The 19915-nt window shown below is 35.0% G+C and overlaps 3 protein-coding genes across 3 annotated transcripts in view; all 3 read right to left on the reverse strand.

Moving 5' to 3' along the window:
* The window catches only part of LOC119832082, a 7099-nt gene extending 2318 nt beyond the window's left edge, over positions 1 to 4781 (reverse strand). The window contains exons 1-3 of the mRNA XM_038355694.1: positions 4633 to 4781; positions 1225 to 1989; positions 403 to 633 (exon numbers count right to left, since the gene is read on the reverse strand). Coding sequence (XP_038211622.1) covers positions 403 to 633; positions 1225 to 1989; positions 4633 to 4656 — 1020 coding nt within the window. The 5' untranslated portion in view covers positions 4657 to 4781. The remainder of the gene's footprint in view (positions 1 to 402; positions 634 to 1224; positions 1990 to 4632) is intronic.
* Positions 4782 to 7972: 3191 nt separating this feature from the next.
* LOC119831952 lies at positions 7973 to 14772 on the reverse strand. The gene is made up of 4 exons (XM_038355522.1): positions 14503 to 14772; positions 10474 to 11235; positions 9639 to 9869; positions 7973 to 8155 (listed from the first exon to the last, which is right to left on the reverse strand). Exons 1-4 carry the CDS (start codon positions 14770 to 14772, stop codon positions 7973 to 7975), a joined length of 1446 nt encoding a protein of 481 aa, XP_038211450.1.
* Positions 14773 to 17232: 2460 nt separating this feature from the next.
* LOC119831953 lies at positions 17233 to 19482 on the reverse strand. The gene is made up of 3 exons (XM_038355523.1): positions 19099 to 19482; positions 18607 to 18837; positions 17233 to 17891 (listed from the first exon to the last, which is right to left on the reverse strand). Exons 1-3 carry the CDS (start codon positions 19480 to 19482, stop codon positions 17709 to 17711), a joined length of 798 nt encoding a protein of 265 aa, XP_038211451.1. The 3' UTR covers positions 17233 to 17708.
* Between the last annotated feature and the right edge of the window lie 433 nt (positions 19483 to 19915).

The raw sequence follows: 19915 nt of genomic DNA on the forward strand, positions 1-19915 counted from the left end.
GAGCGTGGTGAGAGCGTTTGATTCAGTGTGTTGCCAGTAAATAAATACTTTTATACAATAATAAAATTTGCCGTTTATTAGAATAACATATATATATATATATATATTATTTGAATGACTTAGCTTTGTATAATACTGAGGCATATAAAAGTTTACGTTACAACACACTTCATTGTATAAATAGCTGTTAATTTAATATAAAAAGTACACACGTGTATATATGAATATCTCAAATAATTTTAAAAGCCACGTTTGTTGTTTTTTATTAAAATGGAGTTTTCATCGCGGTTTCGCATTCAGTATATTGGTTCAGTGTCGTGGGGGGAAGAAAATGGAATTTGGTAGGATTTCAACCACATAGAATATAGATCCTAGTTGGCATATTAAAATAAAACTGCATACCTCTTTCAAGTCATATTCGAAGTCTTCCTTAGGATATATTTCGTCAGGGCTCAGGTCCAGTCTGGTTAAAGATGCGCAAAGCTCATTGTAATAGTGGTCGAAAGACTTCCTAAGGTATTTGGCTCGGAATTCTTTGTCTGATCCGCTGAATAGAAAATATAAAATATCGACTATGGGGTTATTTCTGCTTAGCGTTTGGAAGTCGATTGGTATTATGCTATATGAACCATCCTGAAACAGAGTTGGGTTAAAGATATCTTCCTCTAACTTGATTATCTATACTAATATATAAAGAAAATAGATTTGTATGGAAGTATGTTTGTAATGAAAGAATGAAAAGAATGAAAAGTTCAACGATAAAGGACATATGCCAATCCGCACTTGGCCTGGCTGGCGTGGCTGAATGTGGCCTGAACCCGCTTAGGAAAGCCTGTTTCCCAGAAATGAAACCATGTATGGGCTAATAATAATAATGTAACAACTAAAAGCTACAATGTTACTGAGTGAATACCACGGGCAGAGCCGGGGCGAACAGCTTGTTACTTGATAAAAATGGACTATAAAAAGTTAAATTGTTTAAAAAGAGTATAAGAAAATCAAAATGAACTCTGAGTATTTTGGTCATCCACGTATCGGCAAATATTCTAAACAGGTCTTCTGGTGAGTCATATGACCCAACAGTTTTCCAATACGGGCCAGATGTCTATTAATTTTAAGTTTTTGACAATGAAAACTTTTTATTTCTTTCTTTTTTCCATTACATCAATAGAACATACTAAAAATTATAAAAGCCAGTTGTTTATAAATACATGTATTTCTAACCTCATGCAATTTATGCATTAAGTTGCTGGGTCGATAGTCCCCATGACTGATAACCATTCTTTTAATTGGTTTCATCATATAATCAATTTTCTCAGGTGTCGTAGTATTTTCTAGAAACTGTTTCAAGCGATCTTGGTGCTCAGCCTTCGCAGATTCTTGCATTTTCATCAGCGATAACGCCATTGCTTCCTTCATTGTGTTCATATCATTTTTCATTTTGAGACTCTTTGTTTTTTCCTCAAATTCTTCGGGCTGTTCAATAGAAAACGCTATAGATAGAGCGTGAAATTTCGCCAGTTGTGTGAGAGCCTCCTTTGAGTAGTTCCAGTCTATAGTCTTGAATCTGTCGAACATCTGATAACGTTTGCACATCAGATTTTCCATAACAATAGTTTCCTTGAAATATTCAGGGTTTACACCGTAAACTTTTGGTATCACAAGCCTGTGTTCCATGGGCACATTATGCTTTTCTTCTATTTGTTTGTATGTTTTCACAATATCTGTATAGAATAGTATTTCTGTCTCGAACATCCGATAAGGTGCTCCCGCTCTAACGCTCTCGCTTAAACACGCGACTTTTGCGAATAAATTAATTATATCATCCTTGTCATGTTCTGCTAAAGTCGCGGTGAAAAGTACACTCGAAAAGTTGGATCCTTCTGATGAAGTCGGTTTTATATCAATTTCGTAATCCTTATAGTTTCGTTCTTTAGCTATTTTATGAAGCACCTCGCCTAGTATTGATTCGGTTTCAATCGATGTAACCTGCGAATTAATTCAGAGACATGTATGTGATCTGATTTTTGTGTTATTATTAAAAACAAAGGACATATATGAATAAATGTATGTATAGGTCAATAGTAAAAAATATATATTCGTCTTTCATTGAAAGCAGATGCAAGCTTTTGAAAATAATATGTATTTGGTGCAAGGCAAAAAGTCTGGTATAAATTATAAATAATATCCCGATAGCAAAAGGATTTAAAAAAACATTTCCATACATTTAACATCTCGTCCCAATAATATACAAAGCTTGAAGAAATTAAGTGATTACTGAAACAAATTTTTTAGTGTGATCAAACATTGCATACATATATGAAATTCTGATATGAGGATATAATTTAAGAGAAAATAGGTTTGTTAAATAAAAATAGGGCATAATGTTATACACAAACGAAATTTATAAATAATTTTTGCTCTCAGTTAAATTAGAATTAAAGAGCAGTGAGAGACTGGACGAGTTCGATAATTTATTTGTATCTGTATTTATGTTATTCACATCTCCACTCGAAACGGTGAAGGAGAATATGAGGAAACTGGCATGTCGAAGAATCGAAAGTTCGAGAACATGGCAACATCTGCCATATCGCATTAGGCCACCTTGGTGGATTATGGCCTGGATCTTCATAGGTCTGTGTCCCAGCTGTGGGAACATAACAAAGGCTTACGATGATGGCGATGATGGGAAATTTAAAATTAAAACTTACAATAGTTCTACAGTAAATGAATTTTATACGTCTGTGTCAGTTTTAATTGCCGATCTCTTAAATGTGTTTTAATTAACGACAATACGCTGTAATAAAACCCACGACCGCGGCGTAATTCAAACTAAATTGAGTCCACAGTTTCATTAGGCACAGACAGCTCTAAGTATATTAATTTAAGTATTCAAATCTACACATATCTAAATGAGGCCGTAGCGACTAACTAATTTGAGAACAAAAGCCGGTTTCTTTCCAATTTAGGCGGATAATTTGAACAATCGATAAATTATTTTGACCTCATATTTAGTCAGACTTAATACTAGATCAAGTTTCATGATTATATGACCTTATCCTAACCACAAAGGATTATTTCTTGTATGTATCTACGACGGTTTTGACGAAGGGTTATTTGACTAAAAAATCGCGCCTTAAATCGGTTTAAAACTTTATTTCAATGGTAAATATGTAGTTTTAAAAGAAACATTATATGAATACTATCTGCGCCCCGCGGTTCCATCCGCATAAGTAGGCATCCCGTAGGAATATCGGGATAAAAAGTTGCCAATATGTTATTCCAGTTGTCCAGCTGCCTACGTACCAAATTTCATTGCAATCGGTTCAGTAGTTTTTGCGTGAAAGAGCAACAAACACACACACATCCTTACAAACTTTCGCATTTATAATATTAGCAGGATTTACTAAATATTGTTTGCAACATTTCAGTGGATTTGTTATGGAGATAGGGTAGAAGGCTAGGCTTGAATAGTATTTTGAAAATGTATTTATCCTTTATTTCCACTCTAGTGAATCACCCATCTTCGCACGTGATACATGATATATGTATATGGCCTTTACACTCAGGGATCTTGTTAATTTTATAAATTGGTACAACTGAGATTATTCCTTAGACGAGCGCGTTTAAGCAAACGATCAAACACTTCAGCTTTATGTGTTCAGATTTGTTTGAAAACATGCAAATATTTAACACTATAAAGTCGAAGAGTTTGTTTGTTTGGTTGAACGCGCTAATCTTAGGAACAACTGGTGCGATTTGAAAAATTCTTTCAGTGTTAGATAGCTCATTTATTGAGGAAGGCTAAAGGCTACATTTGTACCACGGACGAAGCCGGGGCGGACCGCTAGTGTTTTTATAATATAATTATAATACTTGATTAGCAATACATATAATAAAACAGTAATCAGACAGATCTTTTTAAATGGTAATTGTTATACGTACTGCGAAAAAAATTTCTAAAGACCCTTTGTCTGTTTGTATGATTGTCATTATTTGTATGTGACCGTGCAAAACCACGGGCGAAAAGCTAGGAATATGTTTTATACCTTATATATGTGCATATATGCATTTCTATATTAGAAACATTATACAATCTCAATGTTTAGTTTGTTTATTTTATCGTAATCATCTTTTTTATTATCCAGCAAATATTTACCAAATGTAAACAGTTCGAAACCTTGGAATTAACAGTGTTAATCAACATTATATTTACTAAAATGCGAAACGAATGGTTTGTCAAACAAGCACAATTGAAACGCAAATTTTAATCAGAACCATAATGTTATTACCATTAAACGATTAATTGTTATGTACAGCTAATGTAGTAAAAAAAAAACAAAAACTATAAATACGCGCTTTATGAAACAATCAAGTAAATTCTAAATTGTCTTGCTTTCATATAAACTACTTATACGTATAGTTATTCAATCCTGGCAATTCTTATCTGGTTAATACGAGAAACTCAAAAAAGAAATACGTCCATTTAAAATTAGTCAAAATAGAATTTTAAGTAGTCAATCAAACATAAATAATTCAGATGAAGCTAATAAAAGCGTGTTGAACATAACATTATTTCTACACCCACACAACTGAAATCTAGAATATGCGTCTAATTAAATTTTAATTCACCTTTGCGGCTTTATCTGCTGCCATTTCACACACTTATCACCACAGTAAGTCAAAACAAAGACGAAAGGAATCTTTTGCCAACGATAAGCGTTCTTATACTTGACGATCGCCGACTACGACTGGCTGCAACATAGCAAACATTGACTATACATACCTATATACCAAACCATCTGTAAGTACTATTTTTAGAAGTGTGATTATCGCAAGATTAAATACATTGAATAGCTTGCATCACTCCAATATGTCTTCAATAAATTTAAGACGCAATGGTTATGTGACATTTGTTATGTACGTTGTTTTATTATTCCGGCCTCCTCTTATTCAATGATTTCAATCACGCCCTTGAGTATGAACTTCTTGGAGTTGTTTTTTTATTTGTGACGATGATGCACGGTGTGGTTGTAGGTCAGTACGTTAGTACAATAAAGTATGGTGTAATTAGAAAGTTTGTAGACCGAGATAGTTAAAGAAATTGTGGATAGAGCGATAGAATGGTCAGTAGAATAGATATCCGAGTAACCTTCCTGTAATAAAAGTTGTTATTTCTTGCGTGCACAAATACAACGCTTTTACTCATAGAAGAAATGGATAAGTAGATAATTTATAATATTGTGGCTGTGTAACTTTTCAGTCGATAAGTTGTTCTACAGAAAGCACACAGACGGTTTCGTCTTGTTAAAAATATTTACTTTCGGAAGGATAAAGTCACGTTCTTATTTTATTGGATACTGGTACCCGGTTTTACAAGCACATTTAACTTGAAGAACTGTCTCCTTTCAGCATGGGATTGCGCCCTTGTAAGTATATATATTGTGAATTTTATATCTTAATCTTTATCTGAAACTATGCCCAAAAACTTGTTTCTAGTAACTTGATAGAAAGATAGAAGAAGATAGAATGATAATTGATTCACCGTTGAAATAATAATGGTCTAAATATGCTACCCTGAATTAGTCCATCTTGTAAAGAAATATAATTTGATGGGTATATTACTGTAATCTCAATGGGCATTTCAATGCTTTGCTTACGATAACGCAAGTTGCTTTCCAAATCAGAGCTACACCATAAATATTGTATTTATATAGAAGTATATCAAAGTTAACCAAGTCGAAGCCCGAGTCATGTCAAAAATACATATTTGTTTTCAGATCATAACATGATTTGTTTATTTTTTCGATTTGAAATGGTAGCATACTGATGAGGAGTTGAACAGATGCAGAGCGGATACCTTATTGGGTCTACCGATATCTAGTCAGACAAATTAGTCATACTGCGCCCTTTTTTTTTTTTTTTTAAGTGGGGAAATCTTGCATAGATACCCACGGCCTCCGGAGATAAAGCCGTGGGTTATGTCGTATTCCTACCGACCAAAACCCCACTGTGTTCCGTCGAGCCACTTAAGTGAAGGGGCCACGGGAGTTGATTAAAATTCGTCCGCGACCCCTTCGGCGGCTGCCCGTTTCCGGGCCAGGCACACAATTAGAGCGGCAAAGTGGGATCGCCGCTCTACCCTCCTGTGGGCGGCGTGAGCGGAACACGCCCCACGCCGCCTCGCCGCATCCGACAATAGATTACATCCCCGATCCATTGCCCGACGCCCATCGTCAAGGAGAGTCATACTGCGCCCTAGCCAACATTGTCAACACTTTCTTTAGCAGTTTTGTTATTAAATTTGTTATTAAACGATATACTTATCGTGATCTGCATCTTTCTCAAGTGATAAGGTGCAGCTGGCCAGCCGAATGTGATATACTTAGCTTAAAACTGTAATTTAATCGGAAAAATATTATGTCGGAACATATGTTAGATATCAGCATACAAAGAAAAGATTAACGCATGATTCAAGGGTTATATAGAGTTATAGGGTTATAGTATAGCATAATAACAATAAACAATAATTTATTTATCAAAAGATGCAATAACATATATGTAGATTAAAAACCTTAATAATAAATAGTGAAGTCTGGGGCAGACGACATCTGTTTCACTGATCGATTTTCTTTATAGACAGCCTTCTGTATCCTGCCAGACCGAGACATTTTTTATTGTTGCGTGCGAATCGAATCCAGGACACCTCGGTTCTACGTTCACGCTTTAACCACTGTAGAAGGAGAACCTGTACCTGTACGAGGAGGTATACCGAATATACTAATTGCACCAATTGTAATTCCATAGAAGATATATACCATATTATTATGGAACCGTAAGGAGTCACATAGACTTAACTTTTTATTGCATTATCCTAGATTGTATGAAGTTAGAGAATGTAATATCATCCTCGCAAGTCCTCCTTTGGAGATTGCCAGGATAGCAGACTCACCAAAAAGCAGTTAGCTACTCTTGTAATTTGTATAAGTAATTGCTGCTACGATGAGGGTGGCATTATCTGTATGGATTTAAACATCTATAAATAAATAAAGAATTAACATATTATCATATATAATTTGAACAATTTATTAATGATAATTAAGTAAAAAAGCTAAAAATATAGCTTCTAATATTGAAATTAATACTTTGTTTTACCATGAGATTAGCAGAAGTTGTTAAAGACTATAAGCTATACTATTTACTTTGTATGTTTTTAATTGTGTACATATTTTCATTTACATAAAACCTTTCATATCAATCTATTTATATATGGTCTTTATTACTATTGAGTTCTCATACTAACCTCTGTTAGAAGTCAGGTAAAATTTTAGTAGTGTAATATTTATGTAGGTGTAATAGAATATAACAAATAATATTTAATAATTGGCATAGAGATGCCAGCCAGGCCAGCTGAGCCGACAAACGCTGTTCTGCCTTACTCTTATCATTTAGGGGTTTGAAAAATAGAAGTTGGCCGATTCAGCCGTTTTGGTGAAGTATGGTAACTAACAATGTGACAAGAGAATTATATATATATAGAGATTAAATACCTTTACTTATGATATTTTCTATTCTTTCAAAATTTCTCATTTTTGTAAAAAAAAATACCTTTACTCATTTGAGGGTTATAATAATTTAAGCAGGAAAAAGAATAAAAAATGTAACATTTTAAATTTTTTATTATATTAGTTCACAGTTTAAATTAAACACAAATTCACGTAAAATCTATTGTTACAGTTACATTGCAGTATAATTCTTTAATTACACATTAAATATCAAACAATACCAATTGGGAATTTTCCCCGATATTCTCAAAATAATCGTTTTTTTCTATTTTATTAATTACCTTATTTTATTGTTTTCAATATTTTTTTACATTTTCTAGTGCTATCAATAGTTCTTTATTACATATAGATCATTGTTCGCCTCATTCTTACATCAATATCCTATAGGATATTATGAAATCTGGCTGTTAAAGGACACCCATGTCAATACAGTCTTCTAGAAGGTCGTTCATCCTTATCTTGTAAGCTTCACTGGGCGTGCAATACAGATCCTTAATGTCTGACATTTCATCATATTTAGGAACATTTTCCAGTTCTACGGTGATAGACATTAGCAGCATCAGACTCACGAATAAGGCGAGAGGTAACACCTGGAATTTTGTTTATAATTATTTTTTATGATTGATCGTAACAAAGGAGATGGAACAATGTTTATGTTAATATTATAGAAGATATGTAAATTAAATTAATGTACAGTGTGTAATTTATATGGTAGGGTATACTTTTTTATTTATTCGCATTCATCAGCTTCACCTCTACTTTTGTGTGTTTGTATGTAACCGACATTTAGAGTCGATTTTGACCAACTTTAAATGGACAGATTTAATTCAAAACTTGTTACGTTTGTCAAGGAGCCGTGACAACACAATTATTTCAAGAGTTTATCTTTTTATCCTGATGAGGATCGACAGGATTAAGTAATATCCTAACGTATACTCTGTAAAAGAGCAAGTAAGACATGGTAGCTGATTGTATGAATGATGCGTTTTAGATTTTTTAAAGTACATTTATTAAGTTTTATGTGACCGCCTCCTTGGTACAGTGGTCCTGGGTTCAATTCCCGGCAGGGACGCACAAAAACAAAAAAAATGTCTCAGTCTGGCAGGACACAGAAGGATGATCACCTTCTTGTCCCTGAAGAAAAATTGATCATTGAAACAGATGTACATCATCTGCCCCATACCCAACTAGAGGACACGGGACTTCACTTTCTATTTAAGTCTTATATTGGGAAAATTCAAGTAATTTTTAGTTCTTTATTTGCATCACTTACAACATTATACGGTTCACGTCACTGCACATGAACCTCAAACGCTGTACGATTCAACTATTTACTTAAAACACGTTATTTGAAATACGAGATTTACTGAAAAAAAAATGTTTTATACCAATAACAGCTTATACGATTTTCTCTGATTCTTTCATAAAATTTTAATACAAAGATTCTGATTTTTTTTTTAATAATACGGTCTTTATTAAAACTTAAATACATACAATTATATTGGTAGAAACGAAAGCCTGTGTTAGTAAAAACTGTGTTACAGGCTTTAGAATCCCTCACATTTTTGTAAATTATAGTTTCTTACAGATTTTTTTTCAATTAAGTATATTAAAATTACAAAAAGTGCATGCATGTGTGTGTGTGTGTGTGTCTGTGGTGTTTTTTATTATCTTAAGATAATAAAAAAGTTAAAATTCGGTTGAACGTCACAATATGACGTCGATCCTATTGCTAGTCCGATCGCATCTTCGGTAGAAAACTTTAAATAGGTTATTTAGAAGGATTAAGTGGTTGGAGTTGAGTTTGACGCTGACTCGCGGTATCACAAATGGGCCCTCTAATAAATCGCTGTACAATAGCAAGGGCAATATATGGACCTCTGTAACTACCCGACACTTGGCTACCAGGTGCCCTGCGGGCTTACCTATTATTATAATTATTTTCTGCTATTTTCGTATTACAATGGAGATGGGTTTGGACCGCAGCTAACGGCAGTTGAGTTCATCTGAGTGTAGAACCTACCGCGTTACGACCACTTATGATTCAAGTTTGATAGATATAAAAAAACATACCTCTTTCAATTCATATTCGAAGTCTTCCTTAGGATATATCTCTTCAGGATTCAAGTCCAATCTTGTTAGAGATGCACAGAGTTCATTGTAGTAATGGTCCAATGACTTTCTAAAGTATTCAGCTCGAAATTCTTTATCAGATCCGTTGAATAGAAAATATAAGACGTCTAGTATAGGGTTGCTGCGGTTCATCATCTGATAGTCGATTGGTATAATGTCATATGTACCATCCTGTAACAGAGCTCGGTTTTAAATTAAATGTTTACTACGCTTATCTTAAAACAAGGAACAATTTTCCCTTCACAAATATTAAGTTTGATTTTGATGGCTAAACTCAAAAACTGCTATGATCATTGGAACCTTCTTTTACATGTAGAAAGCTAAATTTTTCTGCTACCTTTATTTATCACAAATTATAATGCTAATCAATCAAAATTATAAACCTAACAATGAAAAAAAATTGTTTAATTTTTTTTTCCTCCGATTATTTCGTTATAGCATGTATCAGCTTATTGCAATACCAAGAAAGTAGGTCTTCATGGCCTTGAGAGATTAGCAACCTCGCAGAAGATATGATAAAATATCACATCACTCTCATAGTCGACGGGACGAAATATCCATAGAACTGGAGAGAGATCAAGGTCGGAACTAACAAATAAACTTCCCTAAGGATATGCTATAGACGAGACGAAACTAGCTTCTTCTTGTAGGTGCATATTATCGAAGTAATTGCAAAACCCTAGTAAAGATCGGTGGAGAGTGAATTTCAATTAATTTCCGAAAATGATTAATAAGATTACGGCAATTCAAGTTGTTTAAAATAATTTTTTCTTACCTCTCGTAATTTATGCATTAAGTTATTGGGTCGATAGTCGCCATGAGCTAGGATCGTGCGGTTTATTGGTTTCATCATATACACAATTTTGTCAGATGACATAGCGTTTTCCATGAACTGTTTCAAGCGATCTCTGTGCTCATCCTTCGCAGATTCTTGTATTTTCATCAGCGTCATCTTAAACGCGTGCTTCATAACGTTCACATCAACATTCATTCTGATATTCTTTGTTATTTCATCAAACTTTTCTGGCTGTTCAATAGAAAATGCTATAGATAGGGCGTGAAGTTTCGCAAGTTGTGTCAGAGACTCCTTAGAGTAGTTCCAGTTTATAGTTTCGAATCTATCGAACATCTGGTACCCTTTGGATATCAGATTCTCCATAGCAATAGTTTCCTCGAAGTATTTAGGATTGATGCCATACACTTCAGGCGTCACAAGCCTATGTTCAATGGGCACATTGTGCTTTTCCTCTAATTGTTTGTATGTTTTAATAACATCTGTATAGAATAGTATTTCTATTTTGAATACATCAAAAGGTGTGCTCGCTCTAACGCCCTCGCTTAAATTCGCGACTTTTACGAAGATATTTATATCTTCTTTCCCTTGTTCTGTTATAGTGACTGTGTAAAGAGCACTTGAAAAGTTTGCACCTTCACTTGAGATTTGCTTAATATCTAATTTACAATTCTTATAGTCTCGTTCATTTGTTATTTTATGAAGTAATTCGTGTAGTAATTTGTCTGTGTCTATGGACATCGCCTGCGAGATAATTTAGAAAGATTAGAGTACATGTAATTGAAAGTAAATATTCTAAGGATAGTATTTAACGTAAAAAGGTTTGTGCAAGGCAAAAACCGCCGCCTCTTTGGTACAGTGGTTAACGCGTAAGCGTAGAACCGAGGGTTCGAATCCCGGTGGGGACATACAAAAAATGTCTCGGTTGGGCTGGACACAGAAGGTTGATCTTGTCGATTAAGAAAATCGATCAGTGAAACAGATGTATATTCCCCCATTCCCCACTAGGGGACATGAGACTTGACTTTTTTTTAGCAGAAAAATTAAGCCAACAAAAAAATTAAATGTGTTTAATTTCTATTTCCCAGTATTTAAAGAATCTTGTCCCCAAAAGTAGGTATATAAAGCTTCTAAATAATAATCGATACATTTAAGAAATTTCGGTGTTATAAAAATGATATTATGATCGTTATGTCTGAGATCGCCTTATTTATGATAGTTTATTTGAGAAATCATCGTCATTTTACTTTTTTTTTATATTTCTTTTAATTGAGAAACAGATCGCGGAAATATACGGTGTATAAATCGCGTCATAAATCAAGTAAAACGTCAAAAATCAAGTACGTGTATTAGGAAGCAATTATTTCGTCTTGTGTTTCAGATAAATAACATACAATATTTTTAACAAAAAATTGAACACAATGTATTGTCACAATTAGACCAAATTTAAATGGGACCATACCATAGGCAAGGCTTTCATCAAAAAGAATCATCAAGAACTATTCACCCAGTCGAAAGCTTTGAGGTAACAGATACAAATAAATACAGACCATTGAAAATCTCCTCCCTTTCTTGAAATTGGTTAAAAAATAATAATAGCAGTATTAAAAAAATTAATGTATCAAAAAATACCGTCAAATTGAATACCTGTTAATCAATAAATCAATAAAATTAAAGATAGAATGTAACGATTTACAGTGAAATTTAACACGAAACGATTACAAGCAGCACAATCAACATGTACATATAAATATAAATTAACACCCCAATCATAAAGAAATATATAAAAAGCGCAATTAAATTAAACACAAACTTGCCTTTGACTCTTTATCAGCCTCCATTTCGATTAATAATAAAATAATTCGAAATAAAACGCCAAACAACTTGAACAATACAACAATCTTGAACAATATATAAACGTTCTTGTATATCAGGATCGCCGACAATAACTGGCTGTAATATAACAAAATATCTGCGACGAGAACTTATTTAACAAATCGCGATTATCACGAGATTAAAAACATTGTCGAATCATTGCCATAATGCATAATTATTATTAACAAAAAATAGTCCTAGTCCAAACTTCAATGGGACCACGTGGCGGGCACTAGCTGTCGAATAAAAAAATTATTATAACAAACAGAAAAAGTTACAATCATATTGATAACTAGCTTATTTTTTTGAAGTCTGTTGAAAATCGTTTATCGATCATATAGCATAAGTGTGAATCGCTACATAGTATAAAACGAAGTCGCTTTCTCTGTCCCTATGTCCCTATGTTCTACGTATGCTTCAATGCTTAAAATGGATTTTGATGGAGTTTTTTAATAGAGTGATTCAAGAGGAAGATTTATATGTATAATAACATCTATAAAACTACTCCGAATTTAACGCATTTTTTTGTATGTGGTAGTCGAGCACGCTTCGGCACGAATTGGGTCAGCTCGCACCGGGGAAGTACCACACCCCCACAGAAGACCGGCGTGAAATAGTATTCTGCTGTGTTTCGTTCGGTGAGTGGGGGAGCCGGAGGCCCATATCCTTTTCCTTACCCTTCCCAGTCCTTTCCTTTATTCCTATCGCAAATCCTTTCTTAATCCCTTCCCAAAAAGTCGGCAATCATTTGTCGAGGCGTAAGGTCTGCAATGGACCTTATGCCTCTCCAAATGTTCATGGGTGGTGGTAGCGCTTACCATCAGGCGTCCCACCAGCTCCATTGCCGACTGTAACATAAAAAAAAAAAAACGCGTGCGAAGCCGCGGGCGAAAGATCCAACGATTTTCATGAAATTTAGTATATAGGGGGTTTCGGGGGCGATAAATCGATCTAGCTAGGAATCTTTTTTAGAAAATGTCATATTCGTGTTTTATCGCCTTAAACTTACTTTTTTAACAAATAGGAGGCGTTTGAGTAGTCCCAATTTATTATGACTCTTCCTGACATCTATTGGCGAATAATAATACTTAAATATAATTTCCAATAAACACAATTTATAAAAAAAAAACAAAAACAAATACCGATCGGTCATCCAGGTACTTTATCATAATAATCATAGGTTAGCGAAGAACGAAAGGGCAAGGTGTTACCTTTTTTTTTATTGTGGGATAGGGAAGCGCTTGACTACCATCTCGCCTGCTGGTAAGCGTAGATGTAGTCTAAGATGGAGCGCGCTTCCCTAGAAGGTACCTGTTCACTCTACTTTTGAAGATCTCCAGATTATATCCGTCAGGGAACACAGACTCAGGAAGCATGTTCCAGTCCCTTACGGTTCGAATAAAAAAAATGGTTGCCTGTAAAGTCGGTTTTACGGGCGAAGATTTTACGTGACAACGTCTTTTTCTCGGTAGAATGTTTATTGATATGAATATTATTAAATTGCACAATAGGAACAAGGAATTGAATGAAAATAAGAATTGCACAAATTTTAACTATAGAAAATATATTTTGTTTACTAAAAAGACAGAGACAGAGACACAAGCACGCGCCGATTCAATGCGCCTAATTCTCTAGTGCTGCACGCGCGGCGGACCGATCATAGTTCGGTGACTCATCGTAACGTTACCGGGCGTTACACTTTTTCATGAGTGCCTCCGAGCCGCAACCTAATTTAAGACGTTGTCACGTCAAAACGTAGAGTCGAACCGCTTAGTCCGGGTACATGACATCGTCGAACGTCCACCATAAAGCGGTGCCTAGAGTCTGTGCGCCTCGATGACCGAAAGAAGAATGGGGATGGCGGAATCAAGTTGTGTAATTCCGCAGCGCACTCTTCAAAGTGTATCCGATAAAAGACCGATAGACTAGCCACTCTACGGCGATGAGCGAGGCTCTGTAGTCTTTTACCTACCATATCATCGTCGTTTATGAGCTTCTTAGTACGCCTCTCTATCGCCTCAAGCGTCTCCAGCTGATATTTGGCAGAACCGTCCCAGAGGTGAGAGCAGTATTCCACGACCGGACTTGTGCTTGGTAGAGATTGAGCAACTGTCCCGGGCTGAAATACTGTCTCACCTTGGCCAGAATACCAAGCTTTTTCGAGGCTACTTGGGCTTTTGATTCAATATATAAACCAAAGTTCAGAGTAGGCGTTAAGGTGATATCAAGAAGCTCGAGGTGGTCAGAAATCGGCACGGACACTCCTTGGAAAGTCGGAGTCAGTTGGAATGGACTCCTTTTAGCGGAGAATAGACACGCCTGGGTCTTTGTCGCATTGAACTTGACCAGATTGGCATCACCCCAGTCGGATACTGCCTGTAAGGACAAGTTCACACGATCGACCATCGCCTGTCTAAGACACTGGATTTGCGCCGTACTGGCTCGCGCGCTGGATGTGTAACTCTCCACAACAGTGCTACCGTAGTTATAGATATTTGCGAGAACAAACAAACAGATAGACAGACCAACAAAAACCCATTTTTTTAAATTGTTTTATATATTTAATAATCAATGTACAGACACAGTTTTATTACTGCTTTATATTTTCATATAAATGTATAGATGACTTGCTCATTTTTTCTTGTGATTTATCACTTTTTATCGCCTTATCAGTGTTTTCTTTGTTGTTATGGAATTATATTTAAAGTTCCTTATCAAAATAATATAAAAATAATAAATAACAATTGTTTTAATTCGCAGATACATTCAGTTGACAAAACATAGATATGATTTATAAACTAATTATATATAAGATATGAGTTGTATGACGCTGTGTGACAAGTCAAAATAATAATGTAATACGTTATCTCAGATTATTCAGGTTTATCTCTAATTAAAGTTTCGGTCTTATAAATACGTTTCGGAATTGCCATCAGACATACGCTTGGTATGATGCATAGAGTAATATGTAGAGAACGCTTCGGTAAGGATCGGACCAGCTCGCAGCGGGGAAGTACTACACCCTAACAGAAGACTGGCGTGAAACAGTAGCATGTCTTTCATACGGTGAGAGGGGAAGCTGATGGTCCGTTTCCTTCTACTCACCCTTCCCAGTCTATTTCTTCTTTCCAATTTACCAATCTTTTCCTTAGCCCTTTGCTTTAAAAGCGGACAGCACATTCGCAGACCTCGCGCACCTCTACGGATGTTTTTATAGAGAAGAGAATTTATAGAGCTTTTCGTATAAAATTTTGTGAACTTTGTTGTCATGCTTTGTTTCGATAGAACTTGCTGCCGCGTACGTGGTATGGGATAAGGAAAGGATTGACGACTGGAAGAAGGATATATAGAGGATGCAGCAATTATAGATTTTATTATTGCAATATTATGTGGCTAATATATTCTACCATTGCTTGGGTCTCATTGCTTGGGTGTCCATTTGTTAAAAATCAAAATATATATAACACAAAGGTGACTGACTGACATAGTGATCTATCAATGCACAGCCCAAACCATTGGACGGATCGGACTGAAATTTGGAAGCAAATAGATGTTATAAGGTAGGCATCCGTTACGAAACGATTTTGATAAATTATACCCCCAAGGGGATAAAATAGAGGATGAAAATTTGTACCATGAAAATTTAATAAGACCGCGCGGACGAAGCTGTAGGTAAAGGCTAGCCAAAGATATAATATATAAAGAAGATAAAGCCAAAAATAAAATTAACAATACTCCTTCAATTTCATATAAAATTGTTACACCTTAAACCAATTCGTCAGTCCTTTTTGAAAAGATTTACTGGTAGTTCCTTGAAATTGACCAGTATTTTATTATACATAGTCATAACTAATACACTATTTTCAGCTACATTTATTTATTTATTATACCAGTTGGGAATTGTAGCTTATTCTGATATCTTGTCAACATACGAGAATACACTTCTTTCACTAAAATGTTTTAAGTGGTATATACAAACATTACATTACATTATTATATACAAACATTTTATAATATATATGAAAGTTATTGTTAGCATAAGAATGTTCTACATGGTATACAAACCACCTGTGGGCTAGTACACTCGGCGCTTATTTAATTGTAATAAACCAAACGACAAGAATCATCAGCCCATTAAAATAAAAAAAAAATTATTAGCAAGTGCAAATATGACATTTATAACAATGCTCCGCTTTCTGAAGTAGGTACCTGTATCTCAGAAGACGTTTTGAAGTCGGTTGAATAAGTTTCAACGAGTGCAATGTGTGGAAATAAAAAAATAATGTACAGACAAAAATATATTTAAAAACAAATAAATTACAAATCATAATTCATTATGGTCATATTATAAACTAAGATAAAATAATAATTTTTTTTTCCAAAACTAAACCGCCTTTGTAGAGTCAGAGTTAGACCAAATTTAAACATGGCAGGAACCAGCTCACAATTAATAAATAATCAAACAAATCGGTTCATCTAGTAAAAAGTTATGAGTATTAGTAGTAAGTACTAAGTATTAGTAGTAAAAAGTTACAAATAATACGACCACCAGCCATAACCAAGAGCCCAACTACATTTGGGCATTTTCTATCGACTTATAATAATCGAGATCTGGAACGTCTGATGTTAAGATTAAAGCTATCACTAATTACATTGTATAATTATAAAATAACGTAAGCTGGGAGTACCGTCACGGGGTGAAGACGGTAACAGTTTATGACTGATTTTTGCTGATGATGGGCATTGATTACACTTACTAAGGTACACATTTATTTTGCTTAATTGCCTTTTCCAATTATTATTGTGATACGGTAGCGTATCCGGTAATGCAATTCGTCTGATCGTCAACGTTTTTCAACGTTACGTAACGTTACGTAACGTTATTGTAGCTGTAATCATCACTGGGTGTGATGCTGGTGAGACTGTGCTCATACTGCGTATCGGCTCATCCCCAGCAATTTCAACTTCCCCCTTTAGTTTCAGCGCATACACTTCCCTGTCTACATGCTTTGCAGTGTCAATAAACATGTCACTGGTGCAGACGCTTATTGCCACTGGAGTTAACCTGACAACCGGCTGTTTTTCTCACGATAATTAATTCATGTTACTTTTTCGGGGGTCAACATTGCAGGTTTCTTTTGATGTAATGAGAAAACAAAAATATATATATTATGATTCAGTGCACTTTTGGGCTTCGCCAGAATTTCTGGAAGAAGGTTAGGTACCTTTATATGTTAGTTAAACCAGATTAAATTGAAATCCTCCAGTTGTGCACCTATACAAAATTCGCACGAAACAAATAGCCGGTATCAGCTCAAATCTACGCAAATACATTTGAACAATTAGAGAACACCCATTTCAATACAGTCTTCTAGAAGGTCGTTCATCCTTGTCTTATAAGCTTCACTGGGAGAGTAATACAGATCATTCAATTCCGTTTTTTGATCGAATTTTGGTATATCATTAACTTCTGCAGTGATCATTATTAACAGCAGCACACCTATGAATAGGCCGAGGGGTAAAACCTGAAACAATAATTTTAAGTGATTTTTATGTTTTTGTGAAAATTCTTTGACAAAACTTAGTACAGTTAGTCTTCATACAAACGTTTCATATAAGTAAGGAAAAAATAGATTGAGATAAGTGTGAGAGCGTTATGTTCTCCCATTCGCTATTCCGTTTCTAGGTGTTATTATTCTAAGAGACAATAATAACGTATTTTTTTTCGGCAGAGCAAGCAAAGGAGTAGGTGGGTCACCTGATGTTAAGTGATCACCACCGCCCATAAACATTTGCAACACTAGAGGTGTTACTCGCCCTTTACCGATCCTGTTGCAAAATTTTTAATCAACATCTACTAACTAGCTAACCAAACTAATTAACAATACCCTTTTGCCAAATTTCAAGTTATTATAGCACAAAGAAACAAAGAACTCTCATTTGTAAAAAAGTATCATAACACATGTCTATTATAAAAAATTCTCTTCGGAACAATCTCTTTACATTGTGTCTTCATGCGATGGCCGAGTTAATTTATTTATAAATCATCCAGTATATTTAATAGAATGTCCCTTGAGTAGGGACTGAATAAAGTAATAGCCGACTTGGTGAATCTTACATTTTTTGAAGGAGAAGAACTGTGTTGCGAGTTTTATTTAGAAGAATTGTTAATTTATGGGATGGTTATATTTCTACTACCCTTGTTTGTATGCATATGTATTAAAAAATAAAACTGCATACCTCTCTCAATTCATATTCGAAGTCTTCCTTTGGATATATTTCATCAGGATTCAAGTCCAATCTAGTTAAAGAAGCACAAAGCTCGCTGTAGTAATGGTCGTAAGCCTTCCTTAGGTATTTGGCTCGGAATTCTTTGTCTGAACCGCTGAATAGAAAATATAAGACGTCGAGTGCGGGGTTACAGCGGCTAAGGGTCTGGTAGTCGATTGGTATGATATCATATGTGCCATCCTAAAACAAAGCAATGAATTAGAATAGTCAAGGCCCGTTTCCTTTTCCTCACCCTTCCCAGTCCATTCCTTGTTTCCAGTTTTAATCCTTTACCCCTTAAAAGCGAGCAGCGCAGAGGCACTACCTCTGCAAATTTGTCCGCGATGGCGTAAAAAAAGTTATTGCTTAAGGTCGTACTCATAATTTTTTTTCTAATGCTTCACTAGTTCACGTATTTTTAAATAAATTACGTAAAGATTGCCACAAGTAAAATGCTCTTACCTCGCGTAACTTATGCATTAAATTGCTGGGTCGATAATCACCATGGGTTATGAACGTTCGTTTCATCGGTCTCATCATAAAGTTCATATTGTCTGGTGTAACGGTATTTTGCATAAAGTTTTTTAATCGATCTTTATGCTCTTCCTTTGAAGATTCTAGAATGTTGTTCAGTGTTAACTTGAAAACTTCCTTCATTGAGTCCAGATCACTTTTTAGTGTGAGATTCTTGGTTTTTTCCTCGAACTCTTTCGGATGCTCGATAGAAAACGCTACTGATAAGGCGTGAAGGATCGCCAGTTGTTTCAGAGACTCCTTCGTGTAATTCCAGTCTATGGTCTGGAATCTATCGAACATCTGGTAACCTTTGCACATCAGATTTTCCATAACAATAGTTTCCTCGAAATATTTAGGATTGATGCCATACACTTCAGGCGTCACAAGCCTATGTTCAATGGGCACGTTATGCTTTTCCTCTATTTGTTTGTATGTTTTGATTAAATCCGAATAGAATAAAATTTCCGTTTCGAACATCTGATAAGGTGCTTCCTTTCTAATACTCTCGCTTAAACTCGCGACTTTAGCGAAGATATTAATATCATCCTTATTTTGTTCCGAAATAGTAACGCTGTAAAGTACACTTGAAATGTTCGCACCTGCAGTCGTAGTTTGCTTTATGTCTAATTTGTAATCCACAAAGTTTCGTTCCTTCGCAATTTTATGAAGCAATTCCCGTAGTATTTCTTCTGTCTCCTTCGGAACTACCTGCGAAATATTATAGAGAGTTGTATATAAATATTGATCGAAATTTTAAATTTTA

The sequence above is a fragment of the Zerene cesonia genome, chromosome 14, assembly GCF_012273895.1.
Source record: "Zerene cesonia ecotype Mississippi chromosome 14, Zerene_cesonia_1.1, whole genome shotgun sequence".
NCBI lineage: Eukaryota > Metazoa > Arthropoda > Insecta > Lepidoptera > Pieridae > Zerene > Zerene cesonia.

Excerpts from the sequence above, each read along its gene's own strand:
- LOC119831952 (XM_038355522.1), bottom strand. The coding sequence starts at position 14,772 with ATGGTCGATCGTGTGAACTTGTCCTTACAGGCAGTATCCGACTGGGGT. Across the intron at positions 9,870-10,473 it reads TAATGCATAAATTACGAGAG|GATGGTACATATGACATTAT; the intron begins GTAAGAAAAAAT and ends GCTCTGTTACAG. Across the intron at positions 8,156-9,638 it reads TCGAATATGAATTGAAAGAG|GTGTTACCTCTCGCCTTATT; the intron begins GTATGTTTTTTT and ends ACAAAATTCCAG.
- LOC119831953 (XM_038355523.1), bottom strand. The coding sequence starts at position 19,482 with ATGGAAAATCTGATGTGCAAAGGTTACCAGATGTTCGATAGATTCCAG. Across the intron at positions 18,838-19,098 it reads TAATGCATAAGTTACGCGAG|GATGGCACATATGATATCAT; the intron begins GTAAGAGCATTT and ends GCTTTGTTTTAG. Across the intron at positions 17,892-18,606 it reads TCGAATATGAATTGAGAGAG|GTTTTACCCCTCGGCCTATT; the intron begins GTATGCAGTTTT and ends TTATTGTTTCAG.